At 38.3% G+C, this 12,924-nt stretch overlaps 1 protein-coding gene across 1 annotated transcript in view; it reads right to left on the bottom strand.

The window, feature by feature from the left end:
* Nucleotides 1-6,582: 6,582 nt before the first annotated feature.
* Nucleotides 6,583-12,924, bottom strand: part of dpysl3 (dihydropyrimidinase like 3) — a 51,759-nt gene continuing 45,417 nt past the window's right edge. Inside the window, exons 13-14 of the mRNA XM_056445821.1 lie at nucleotides 11,416-11,572; nucleotides 6,583-8,883 (exon numbers count right to left, since the gene is read on the bottom strand). Of these exons, the coding sequence (XP_056301796.1) occupies nucleotides 8,798-8,883; nucleotides 11,416-11,572 (243 nt within the window). The 3' untranslated portion in view covers nucleotides 6,583-8,797. The remainder of the gene's footprint in view (nucleotides 8,884-11,415; nucleotides 11,573-12,924) is intronic.

The following is a 12,924-nucleotide window of genomic DNA, read 5'->3' as shown; positions in this document are numbered from 1 at the left end:
CATTTTACTTTAACTTTAGCGCAGCTTTTAATTGGTTAAAAGCGTGGTCTAATTCAGTTGCCTCAAAATAGTAGCACGCCAACAATGCACCTTAACACATGCGCCTTTCATACCAGCACACCCATGGGTGCACAAATTGGCACAATGCATTTGCTATTTAAACAGCACAGAGCAGAATTGTGGAAGTAAACAGTGGAAAACTGGAAGTAAACACTTGGTGCCACATTGCGCCGGGTGAACGATCGGACCCCAAATAACAGCATAAAATCTTGCATATAGAAAAAAATAGAAGTGCAAGTATATTTTCACTTTGTTGAAATGTTATAATAAATGCAACTGTGTGCATTTTTGCTTCTCTTAACATTTAGCTGAATAAATAGAAGTGTGGACTAGTTCTGCTTTGCTTTGTTTTTTCAATTTGGAAATAGCATGTAATAAACAAAATTGACACAGAAATGATTCTAACCTTATTCACTATTTTATTATCAGCAAAATGAGTTTTTAACTCATTTAAATACCAATTTAAATACTTATGGAGAAAAAAAATAAGGTGCATGGACATTGTAAATTCTATGTTGAATCTATATATATATAGATATATATATATATATACACACACACACACATATATATATATATATATATATATATATATATATATATATATATATATATATATATATATATATATATATATATATATATATATATATATATATATATATATATATATACACACACATATAGTTCTGTCTGGTTCTCTAATCTGATTGGCTGATAGCCGTGAGATATTAAAGTAATATCAGCACATGTACAGCCTCTTCACCTTTGTGTATTACTCTGCCCACAGTAGTGGCAAGCAGAGGACTACAGTTTGACAAATATTGCAGCTGTTGGACAACATAATGTACTTTTGAGGCTTTTTCAGGTGAGAATCTAGTTGTTTAGATTGCAACTAAGCTGTTTATGTATAAGGAAAGGGCCTATTTTAAATAATTTCAGAGACTCAGTGCGTTGGGGGCCATCCTGCCATACTGAGCAGAGCAAAGACAGTTGACATTCTACCACAAGGAGGCGCCAGAGACCGCATTATAAGTCCTTAGAGGAGAAAAACAGCATTTTTTCAGCATACGTTTCAAACTACAGCAGAACAAATTATTATAGAACAGGTAAGTGACAGTATAAGTCGATCTCTCTCTCTCTTGTATGTTGTAGTGCTGTATTTATACCATAGTAATCTGCTAGTGTTTGCTTTGCTTTGGCTTTTTCAGGGTTTATTATTGTGATCTCCCAATTGCATCAGGGAAATACTGGGAAATCTCTGTAGACTGATGGCATTTCATGCCGCATTGCTTTAGACATTACGCTAGAGAATCATTCAATGCTAGCTCCAAAGTGAGATTGGTGAATGAGCAACGGTTTCTGCTGTTCTGACATCAGCTGCAGATGAGAATGAACGGCGGAAGAAAGTAGTTCCTCATACTAAGGGGTTTTTAAGACTCTGCGTGTTTGATTTTCTTTTTTGTATACACAATTATGTCGTCGAACTGTTGTATAAACGCAATATCACAGGAGTAGCAGTGCGATATAGCTGTATAACGGCACTGGTGGGACACTAAGGCACTCGGCCTATGGCCTCGAGCCAATGCACACCTACCACCAGTGTCGATATACAGCCATATTACACTGCTAATTGTGTATATATGTATATATGTGTGTGTGTCTGTGTGCGTGTGTGTTTGTTTAAATTTGTACATCTCTATTGGATATTTTTTACACTTAAAATGCTGTCTTAAATTGTCCTTTGGGGTAATATCTCAGTCAATTTTAATATGCAATTAATTATGCCTAAAAGGGATCAACTATGCCCTTTTTACTAGTAGTAAAATAAGTCTCTGGAGTCATTTAAGTGTGCACGCAAAGTTTTGCACTCAAAAAAACACACAAATAAGGTTTTATAATTCCCTCAAACTGAAACCATTTAAAATTTGATCCTAATTAGGCTATTTTAGTGACTGTCACTTTAAATTCAAATGAGATTGTGCTCTTTTCAAAAGAAGGCGGAGTTACAACCGCCAGTAAAAGTGTAGGCATAGTGGCAGATTCAATAACAAGACTAATGTCCTATGCTAATGAGGGAGAGATGGTCACTAGTGGGCAGGGCTTTCCTCCTCTGATGACACATACAAACGGAGAATGTCAATCAAAGTGTTTCTGCAGACTGTTTTTATCAAGTCTGATTATAAAAAATAAAATGTATACATTTTTACCATTAGAAGTTGGTTATATTCACACACTGCTGCCACACAACTGTGTTTAAACCCCTTATAAAAGTGATTTTTGCATAATAGGTGCTCTTTAATGAGTTTCTCCGTTGTGTAATGAATGAGGTGAGACAGTAGGAGGACACCTGTGCTGTGGAGTTTATCGGCGGTACTAATGAAACCACATGAAGAAGCTTCACGTCAGAAACACGCCGGCCAGTGATGAAGCAGATGAGAAACACTCCGCTGGACATCTTCAGGAACAGCCTCGCTTTAAATGACTCAAAATGTGGGGAGTTTTCTCACAACATTGCTGTAAGTTTATTTATTTAATGACGTTCAGTTTGGTGACGGGTTTCAATGAACGCTGTATAGTTTCATTGGTATTTGGTGCCCTCTTATGGTCGGTCAGACAATCTGCATACTTATATTGTAGAGTTTTTGAAGTACTTGAATTAATCTGTTGTGATAATTCTGTTTGCTATTGTAATACAACAACTATACTAAATGAAACGTGTTCTACAAATATATATATAATACTCCAACCAACTACATTTTACTGTAGTAAAAACTACATGAGTTCTTAAGTTCACTGTAGTTAATACAGTATGTTGTAGCGTTCATTAACAGAGTTGTAAATACTGTAAAATATACAGTATAATACACTTTACTAGTGTATTGTTCAAAAACACTATAGTACTATATAACTTAGTATAACTATAGTAGTATAACTATAGTATTTTTATATGTGTTACAGAAAAAAAAGTCCTGTAAAGATATTTAAACGTATTTAATGCTTTACACACATTATGTATTGTAAGTGTAATATTAAATACCTCATGCTTCAGTATCAAAACAACCATTGTTAAAACTGATTAAAGGTGTTGCCAAATTGTATTTCAGTATTATTATTATAATATCTGCGAATACGTTTTTTAAACTTGAGAAGTTGACTATTTTATGTGCATATTCAATACAATTCAGCACACTGACCAATCAGAATGAGTTATTTTAGAGTGCTGCTTAATATTCATTATCATACATTATAGATAGATGGACAGACAGACAGACTGACAGACAGAGAGATAGATAGACAGACAGACAGACAGACAGACAGACAGACAGACAGACAGACAGACAGACAGACAGACAGACAGACAGATAGATAGACAGATAGATAGATAGATAGATAGATAGATAGATAGATAGATAGATAGATAGATAGATAGATAGATAGATAGATAGATAGATAGATAGATAGATAGATAGATAGATAGAGCCAGTATTTGTTACCTCATTTTAGGTTATAATGCATCGATTATTGATTATATATTAAGAAAAATTATATCAAAATGCATCTATATGATGTGATTTATTTGGTTTTTGAGAATTATTTATGTATACATGTCTTAATAACGATGGTATTCCAGCATACTTATTTATTATTTTGCCTTGAACCTTGAACATGAAAAATAAGTTAAATATCATCTTGCTAGACATTCCTGAGAGATTGAAACCTAATATTTATATGTTTCATAAATATTTTATTTATACTTGTATATGGAACTTGTTAATTTCAAGCTATCAGAGTTTTGTCTTTTTGACACATAACTATCAGCAAACCCATCAGTGCTATCAGTGATTTAGGAAGAGTTATCAGTCATTTAGGGCATGCCTATCAGTTTTAGGGAGGTGTTATCAATCCTTTAGGGTAGGTCTATGAGTCTTTTATTGTTTGGCCACCAGTCAAATTTGCCCACTGGCTTCTGTCCATCATGGCCTGCTAACCATCCCCATATCATAATTGGCTTCATCACTCTGTCTCTCCACCAATCAGCTGGTGTGTGGTGTGCGATCTGGCTCATTATGGCTGCCGTCTGATGCACACTGGCGGTGGATGAGGAGACCCCCCCCCCACCACCACCACCACCTCAATGTAAAGCATTTTGAATGTCTAGAAAAGCACTATATAAATGTGTATGGAATTATTATTATTATTATTATTATTATTATTATTATTATTATTATAGTACTACTTAAATCAACTATTAATTGATATTAATACTTATTTAAATTGTAACATTTAATAAACTGTATCATACTAATCATTTCCCTGATATAAAATTCTTCATTACATAAATATCCATGCAATCTGTAACAGATGTTCTGTTGAAGAAAAATACCATCTCAGCTAATATAATATTAAATAAGTCGAGATGTTTAAGCTTATTATTTAAGTTTTTGGCACAAATTTGTGTATTTGATTCATGAAAAAGTAATTAAAACATTCATATTTGATGTAACACACTTTATAATGTACTTTAAATCTCAATGTAGTCTATACGTAAACAAGTCTCCTCATTCTTTTTCTTTTGGCTTAGTTCATTTATTCCTCAGGGGTCACCACAGCGGAATGAACCGCCAACTTATCCAGCATATTTTTTTTTACGCAGCGGATACCCTTCCAGCTGCAACCCAGTACTGGGAAACATCCATACAAACTCATTCACACACATACACCACAGCCAATTTAGTTTATTCAGTTCACCCATAGCGCATGTGTTTGGACTGTGGGGGAAATCATCCGGAGGAAACCCACGCCAACATGGGCAGAACATGCAAACTCCACAGGGAAATGCCAACTGACCCAGCTGGGACTCGAACCAGTGACCTTCTTGCTGTGAGGCGACAGTCCTAACCACTGAGCCACCGTGTCGCCCCTGTTTGCCCATTCAAATCAGTGTTGTTGCAGATGAAAATAATGCTGATCACACACGAAATCAATCAGTTGTAGCTTCTGTTTATTGAGGAACACATTTTGCACATCACACATTCATTTCAACCTGCTTGTTTTATCAATCTTTTTTTTTTTCTTGAGACAGCTGTAAAAAAAAAATACAATCAAACCTACATAAATATAATAAACAACCTACTGCACTCCACGTCATTTGGTAGATCACTTTAAGCCATCGTCATTTAATCTATACAGTATGGTGAACTGTTTTAACCTAAACCTGTCCTGCTGAACTACACCTCAACCTACCGTCAGAGATTTGGATATCAAAAACGTATTCATTTAAGAAATAGAGATTGTAGCACCTGTTTATCTGAGCTGAACTGAAATGCAGAAGCTGGAGATCTTTCCCCTGCAGGCTTTCAAACAATTCGATCTTTTAATGTTATGTTTTCCTTCATGTTTCCGACTGAAGTTCACGTATTCCTTCAAAGCGCATATCTGAAACGGGTAATGAAAGCAGAACTGTGTGTGAATCAAAGGGATAGTTCACCCATTTGTTTATTTCTTCTGTTGAACACAAAAGAAGAGAGTTTGAAGAATGCTCACCCCATTGACGTTCATAGTAGAAAAAAAACAAATACTATGGGAGTCAATGGGTGCCAGCAACCAGCATTCTTCAAAATATCTTCTTTTGCGTTCAGCAGAATAAAGAAACCCTTCTTATTTGTGTGTGAACTGTCCCTTTAAACAAATGCCGGTTATATTTATCAATATATCATTGCATGTTTTCCTTAACATTCAGTTATACGTTAAAAAAACTGCTTGTGATACCAACTCAGCACTTCAACTTCGTTTAAAAAGTAACGTTTACTAGAATAATCACAGCTGATTTACGCAAATAAAGCTTATGAGGGAATAAAGAGCTGCAGGAATGAAGTCAAAACTTTTTCCATGGGGTTTTAGGACGCCGTTATCAATTAATGAGTAAAATAGGGTCTGTTGTATGAAATAATACTTGAAATGTTTGTTTTACATAGTAAACTGCAAAGGCTCACAGTTTTTATTATAACGTTTTAAATATGGGGGTGTGATTTCATCCCAGGCTCATTGGAGATATGTGCTCAGGGCTACATTTTTCATAAATCCACTAGAGGCTGCTGTGTACATTTTCAACAATTTCAAATACGTTAAAGGGGCATGTTTCCTCACACTTGTCATTTCTCGAAAATCCACCAGAGGGCGCTGTGTACATTTGTACAAATCTTTAATGTGTCACTGGGCCACATTTTCTCATCGTACGTGTCATTTACATTTTCAAATTGAGCGCGTCCCTGCTTGTCATGCATAATATATCAACTTGCTGTCAACTGATCCACACACAACTTTAATAAACGCAACCAATAGTGTTTTTCAAAAATAAACTAGAAGAGAAAAGTGCATTGTGGAGGCATGCTTTTACCACGATATAAATATTTTATGTTTCTGGAACCATCACCCCCCATGACTCCACATCCCAAATTAAACACCGTACAAGGTGAGCTACTGAGCAAACTGATCTTGCTGGAAAAGCCGTCCATGTGATGGTAAGCAGTTAGCAATATATCAAAAAATCACCCATTTCGAAACCGTTCAGTAGCATTCGTTTTACACACAAAATGCAGCAGGATCCACCTGATCTCACGAGGAAACGTAACTATTTTACGTTTTTTAAATTTAGTTGCTAATTCGTACAAATTTATACAATTTCAGTCAAACGAAAATTTTTAAAAGAGGTGTTATACAACCCCACCCTTAAACCCAACTGTAACTGGTGGATGAGCCAATCGTATTAAATTGTACAAATTATATCATAAAAATTCATAACAATTGGCAATTAAATCAAAAAGTTACGAATTGCTGTGAGATAGAACTGGCTGGATGTATAAGAGGGTACGTATTTGCAGTTTCCCAAATATGTAGTCCAGGGCAAGTATTCCCAATGAACCTGTTTTGTCAAATTTTTTGTTTCTGGAGCCATCATTTGCTGGACTTAAATCCTGGTCCACTCTGCATCCCCGTCCAATGCTGTACAAGGTAAGCTATTGAGCAAACTGACCTTATGGGAATAGTTGTCCATATGATGGTAAGCCATTAGCAGTATATTGCGAAAAATCAGCCAAATCGAAACCCCCCCGTAGCATTCGTTTTATACGCAAAATGCAGAAGGACCAGCCTGATCTCAGAAGAAACTATTTTACATTTAGTCAATTTAGCCACTAATTTGTACGAATTCGTATGAGTTCAGTCATATGAAAATGTCTGATTTTTAAAAGGAGGTGTGGCACCAAACCAAACCCCACCCCTAAACCCAACCGTAATTGGTGGATGAGCCAATCGTATTAAATTGTACAGATGATATTGTACAAATTCATACGAACTGGCTACTAAATAAAAAAGTTACGAATTGCTGTGAGATAGAACTGGCTGGATGTTTCACAGGGTACGTATTTGCAGTTTCCCAAATATGTAGTTCTGGTCATGTATCCTCAATAAACCCGTTTTGTCAAATTTTTTGTTTGTTTCTAGAACTTTCATTTGCTGAACTTAAACCCTGGTCCACTCGGCGTCCCAGTCCATTGCTGTACAAGGTAAGCTATCGAGCAAACTGACCTTGCTGGAAAAGTTCTCCATATGATGGTAAGCCATTAGCAGTATATTGCGAAAAATCAGCCAAATCGAAACCGCCCCATAGTATTAGTTTTACACTTAAAATGCTGAAGGACCAGCCTGATCTTACAAGGAAATGTAACTATTTTACATTTTGTCAATTTAGCCACTAATTCGTACAAATTCTTACAAGTTCAGTCATACGAAAATGTACAATTTTTAAGAGGAGGCATGACACCTAACCCCACCCCTAAACCCAACCGTCATTGGCTGAGCAAATCGTATTAATTTGTACGAATGATATTGTACAAATTCATATGAATTGGCTTCTAAATAAAAAAATATTACGAATTGCTGTGAGATAGTGTTGACTGGACGTATGTCAGGGTACATATTTGCGGTTTCCCAAGTATGTAGCCCTGGGCATATATCCCCAATGAGCCTGTTTTTTCTCATTTACATCAGAGCGAAAGGGATAGTTCACCCAAAAATAAAATTTCCTCACTATTTACTCTATAAACTTTCCTAATTTCATTCTTCTGTTGAACACAAAACGGGATATTGTAAAGAATGCTGATAGAAAGCAGATGTTTACATCCATAACTCACTGTGTTGTGCATTCTTCAGTAAATTTTCCCTTCTGTTTAACAGAGGAAAGAAACTCAAACTGGTTTGAAACAGTAAATAATGACAGAATTTACATTTTTGTGTGAACTATCCCTTTAAGTTATGGTTTCCACACAAGTTGTTATAAAAAGGGAGACCCCATAGTGAATTCTACTTCCAGATTTTGACGTCATTCTTCCACCACTTTAATCAGATAAAGCCCTATGCAATGCATGACAGTAGTCCTTCCTCTACCGAACGCAAACTTTGAGAAACATCCACACAAAAAATCATTTTACGGGAATCCTACGTTTATCTAAACACATAAATGAACATGTCGCTACACTAACCGCCCGAGTGAATGTTTGCTGGGCTTTTTTTTTCTTGCCTTCCTCAGAGGTGGACTACTGACCTTCAGTCATTCAGCAGGAGTAAATCATGAAGGGTAAGGCTTGAGTTCAGTGTTTTATGGTTTCGTTTCTTTCTTTTCCTCTCTAATCACCTTACTTCTACATGGTTGCTTTTATCATGGGGCTCATTGTGTTTAACTGAGGGAGGTGATGTTGGAGCGGCCGCCGGGAGGCACAACGATACGTCTGCCAGCCGGTCTGATAGGGGCTTCTTCAGGACCTGAGAGAGACATAGAAATGCAGCATGAGTTTGGTGTTCTTCACGTTTACGGTGCCGCCACTCCCTGCCTTCCGTCCACAATTGATGTCAAAAATATATAGATTCGGCCCACCCAAATACACACTCACCGGCCACTTTATTAGGTACACCTGTCCCAACTGCTTGTTAACCCAAATTTCTAATCAGCCAATCACATGGCAGCAACTAAATGCATTTAGGCATGTAGACATGGTCAAGATCAGGGGTGTCCAAACTTTTTGAGCCGAGGGCCAGATGCAAAAAAAAAAAACATTGTCCCGGGCCGAACAATGCATCCATTTTGCATCCATCACACATACGCATATATATATATATATATATATATATATATATATATATATATATATATATATATATATATATATGTGTATATATGTCTGTGTGTGTGTGTGTGTGTGTGTGTGTGCGTGTGTGCGTGTGTGTGTGTGTGTGTGTGTGTGTGTGTGTGTGTGTGTGTGTGTGTATTATGGAATTATTTTAATCTGTCGTCCAACTGTGTTTCTAAAAAGACTTACGATTTTAAAATCTTGAATCTTCTCTGGGCAAATTACAGTTGCAACACTCATCATACACTCCATAAATTCTCCTTCAGTGAAGGGTTTCCTGTGCTGTGTGATTAGCTGAGCTACCTCATAACTAGCCAGCATAGAATTTTCTTGCACTTTATTAGCACGAATAAACTGCTGTTGTTGAGCTGATAGGGCAGCTGCTAATTGTTTTGCTTTATGATCTCGTTCGGCACCATTGTAAGAGCTGAAGGCCTGATGTTTTGTTTCATATTGTCTTTTAATATTACATTCTTTCATTACTGCAACTGATTCCTGGCAAATTAAACAGACACATATTCCGCTGACTTTGTGTAGAAATATTCTTTGCCCCAACGTGACTGAAATTTCCTGCACTCACTATTGATTTACCTTCTTCTTGGTTGTGCCCTGGCACACCAAAATGTGATTATCAATAATGTTTCCTTCAGTTTGTTGGGTTCGTTTTACTTCATAACAGGAACTGCTGTCCTAATTGAAGGCATGTCATAGCGACACCCGGTGGTTATTTATTAAATCACATTCATTTTTGTATAGCGGGCCAGATTCTATTAAAACTTATAAAAAGCCTCACGGGCCGCCACAAAACTGATTGCGGGCCGCAGATGGCCCGCGGGCCATAGTTTGGACACCCCTGGTCAAGATGATCTGCTGCAGTTCAAAGCGAGCATCAGAATGGCGAAGAAAGGTGATTTAAGTGACTTTGAATGTGGCATGGTTGTTGTTGCCAGATGGGCTTGTCTGAGTATTTCAGAAACTGCTGATCTACTGGGCTGATCTGTCGGGATCTGCTGATCTACTGGGATTTTCACATACAACCATCTCTAGGGTTTACAGAGAATGGTCCAAAAAAAGAAAATATCCAGTGAGCGGCAGTTCTGTGGGCGCAAATGTTTTGTTGATGCCCGAGGTCAGAGGAGAATGGCCAGACTGGAGTAAAATATGTAGCAAAATCTCTGAGGAATTTACCAGTTCCTTGTTGAATCTAAGCCATGAAGGTGTACCTAATAAAGTGGCCAGTGAGTGTATATTCGCACATTGTTGTGCAGTTGCATATAGCAACTTGTGGGTTTTGACTTGCCACCTACAGAACATTTAAGGTACTGCACTATATATATATGGTTTAATTTTACTTTCAGTTTCTCTCAGAGAAACACATGGTTAATTGTTAATGAGTTGTCGGTCACTGCAATACCAATTTGAGTTTGAGACCCCTGGCATAGACTGTAACCTTGAAGCCAGTTAAGTTTCACTTTAGTTTGCACCAATCTTGGGTTTTAGGTAACATGAAAGCAGATCGACTTTAATCACTCATTGTTGGCACGACTTTAATCACTCATTGTGGAGCGACATGGTTCCTAAAAGCTAGAATTTATGCAAATTAAACTGAAACATAAAGCTCCCGTGAAGCGTTTTGAAATGTGCATTTTGTTATTTGATGTTTGACGTAATCTCAACTGAAATATGAATAGGGGGTGGGGCATCAAGTAGCCCCTTCCCTTTAAAACAGCCAATAGTGTTTTGTTTCATCACCACTCTGCCAGTGGGAGTGGTTGAGCTCAAGAGCATCAAATGTGAAGCGTCTTGAAGGGGGTGGGGCATGTCGGATACTACAGAGCATTTGATTGGTCAGAAGATTTGATGACAAATTAAAGTATGATGTTGATCCATTTCTAAAACCGTTGATCCATTTAGACGGAAGTGACAAAGTACAAGCTATACATGTTTATATCTGTTTTATACGTCCTAAATGTGAATTTTGTCATTATTTTGGAGCACACTTGCTTACAGATATCCTAAATTTGAACAATTCTGATACTAACATCAAAAAAACTTTATTTTAATTTCATGGGAACTTTAACTGGCTAGCCAAGCAATCTCTAAGCACTTTTCAAACCTTGAAAACACTAGATTCAAAGCAATTTTAAGGATTTCCTGCACGTCATACCTGAGAGTGTGAATCCAGACTGATGCAGGTTCCTGACGGGGACTTTGGTGGGTGATGTTCGGGTGGAGGCTGACGGTGTGCCACCCCTTGACATGGGTGAAAACTCAGACACGGGGCCGTCATACATGCCCCGGGGCACGGCCTTCAGGATGGCCAGCTGAAAGAGAAACAAAAACATTACACTGCAGTTTCTGACTGGACCGCGTGCAAACCGTTTATAGAGAAAAAAAGTCTGGGTGTTGGCAACAACATTCCACGCATGCATTTATCCTCATGTGGGCTGTTCTGGGGAACTGTGTGTTCACGAAAATTGTACATTTCATGTTTTTGTGAAAATTGCTTCCAGATTTTTGCTGACAGACTATTGAGATGTTTAATCGTGTCGTGCTATTAATTTTGTTTCTGCAATATCAGCAAGATATGTTTGAGGAGTAAAATCATGGATAAAAAAAGAAAAAAAACTAAATCAGACTCCATCAAATAGTGGAGCAATAAATATAATCATGAATAGATATCATCAATCCCATCTGTAAAATCTGGCTTTATTCAATCAGATTTTTTGGGCTTGAAATTCATGCAAATTATGACATAACTATGCCTCATTTGCATGAATTCATTCATTTTCAACCGCTTTTCCGGGGTCGGGTCGTGAGGGCAGCAGAACCCCAGACTTCCCTCTCCCCAGACACTTCCTCCAGCTTCTCTGGGGGAGATCCCGAGGCGTTCCCAGGCCAGCCGAGAGACATAATCCCTCAAGCGTGTCCTGGGTCTTCCCCGAGGTCTCCTCACGGTGGGACATGCCTGGAACACCTCCCTAGGTAGGCGTCCAGGAGGCATCCGAAACAGATGCCCGAGCCACCTCAGCTGACTTCTCTCGATGTGGAGGAGCAGCGGCTCTACTCCGAGCTCCTCCCGGGTGACAGAGCTCCTCACCCTATCTATAAGCATGTGCCCTGCCACGCTTGTATCCGAGATCTTGTCCTTTCGGTCATGACCCAAAGCTCATGACCATAGGTGAGAGTAGGAACGTAGATTGACTGGTAAATCGAGAGCTTTGCCTTTCGGCTCAGCTCCTTCTTTACCACAACAGACCGGTACATCAACCGCATTACTGCTGCTGCACCAATCCGCCTGTCAATCTCAGGTTCCATCCTTCCCTCACTCCTGAACAAAATACTTGAACTCCTCCACCCAGGGTAAGGACTTTCCTCCAACCTGGAGATGGCAAACCATGTTTTTCTGGTGGAGCACCATGGCATCGGACTTGGAGGTGTAATGTTATGTAAAGCACATTCCCCGAGAGAAGGAACGGAGATGACAGAGATCAGAGCATGACAGCCCACCCTACAATGCCGCGATGAACATCTGGTCCTCTGTGTCATCGAGCATGATCAGCATCTGAGAGGATGGACCACTTCTCTCGCTCGAAGCATCGATGAGGAGTGGGGTTAGTTAGCCCCCTCTGTAGCCCTCAGATCTGCTCGAGTGCCACCCGATATTACTTATAAT

This window comes from Danio aesculapii, chromosome 21 (assembly GCF_903798145.1).
Source record: "Danio aesculapii chromosome 21, fDanAes4.1, whole genome shotgun sequence".
Taxonomy (NCBI): domain Eukaryota; kingdom Metazoa; phylum Chordata; class Actinopteri; order Cypriniformes; family Danionidae; genus Danio; species Danio aesculapii.
Note: the sequence above shows the minus strand (reverse complement) of the source record. Positions and strands in the feature narration are given on the sequence as shown.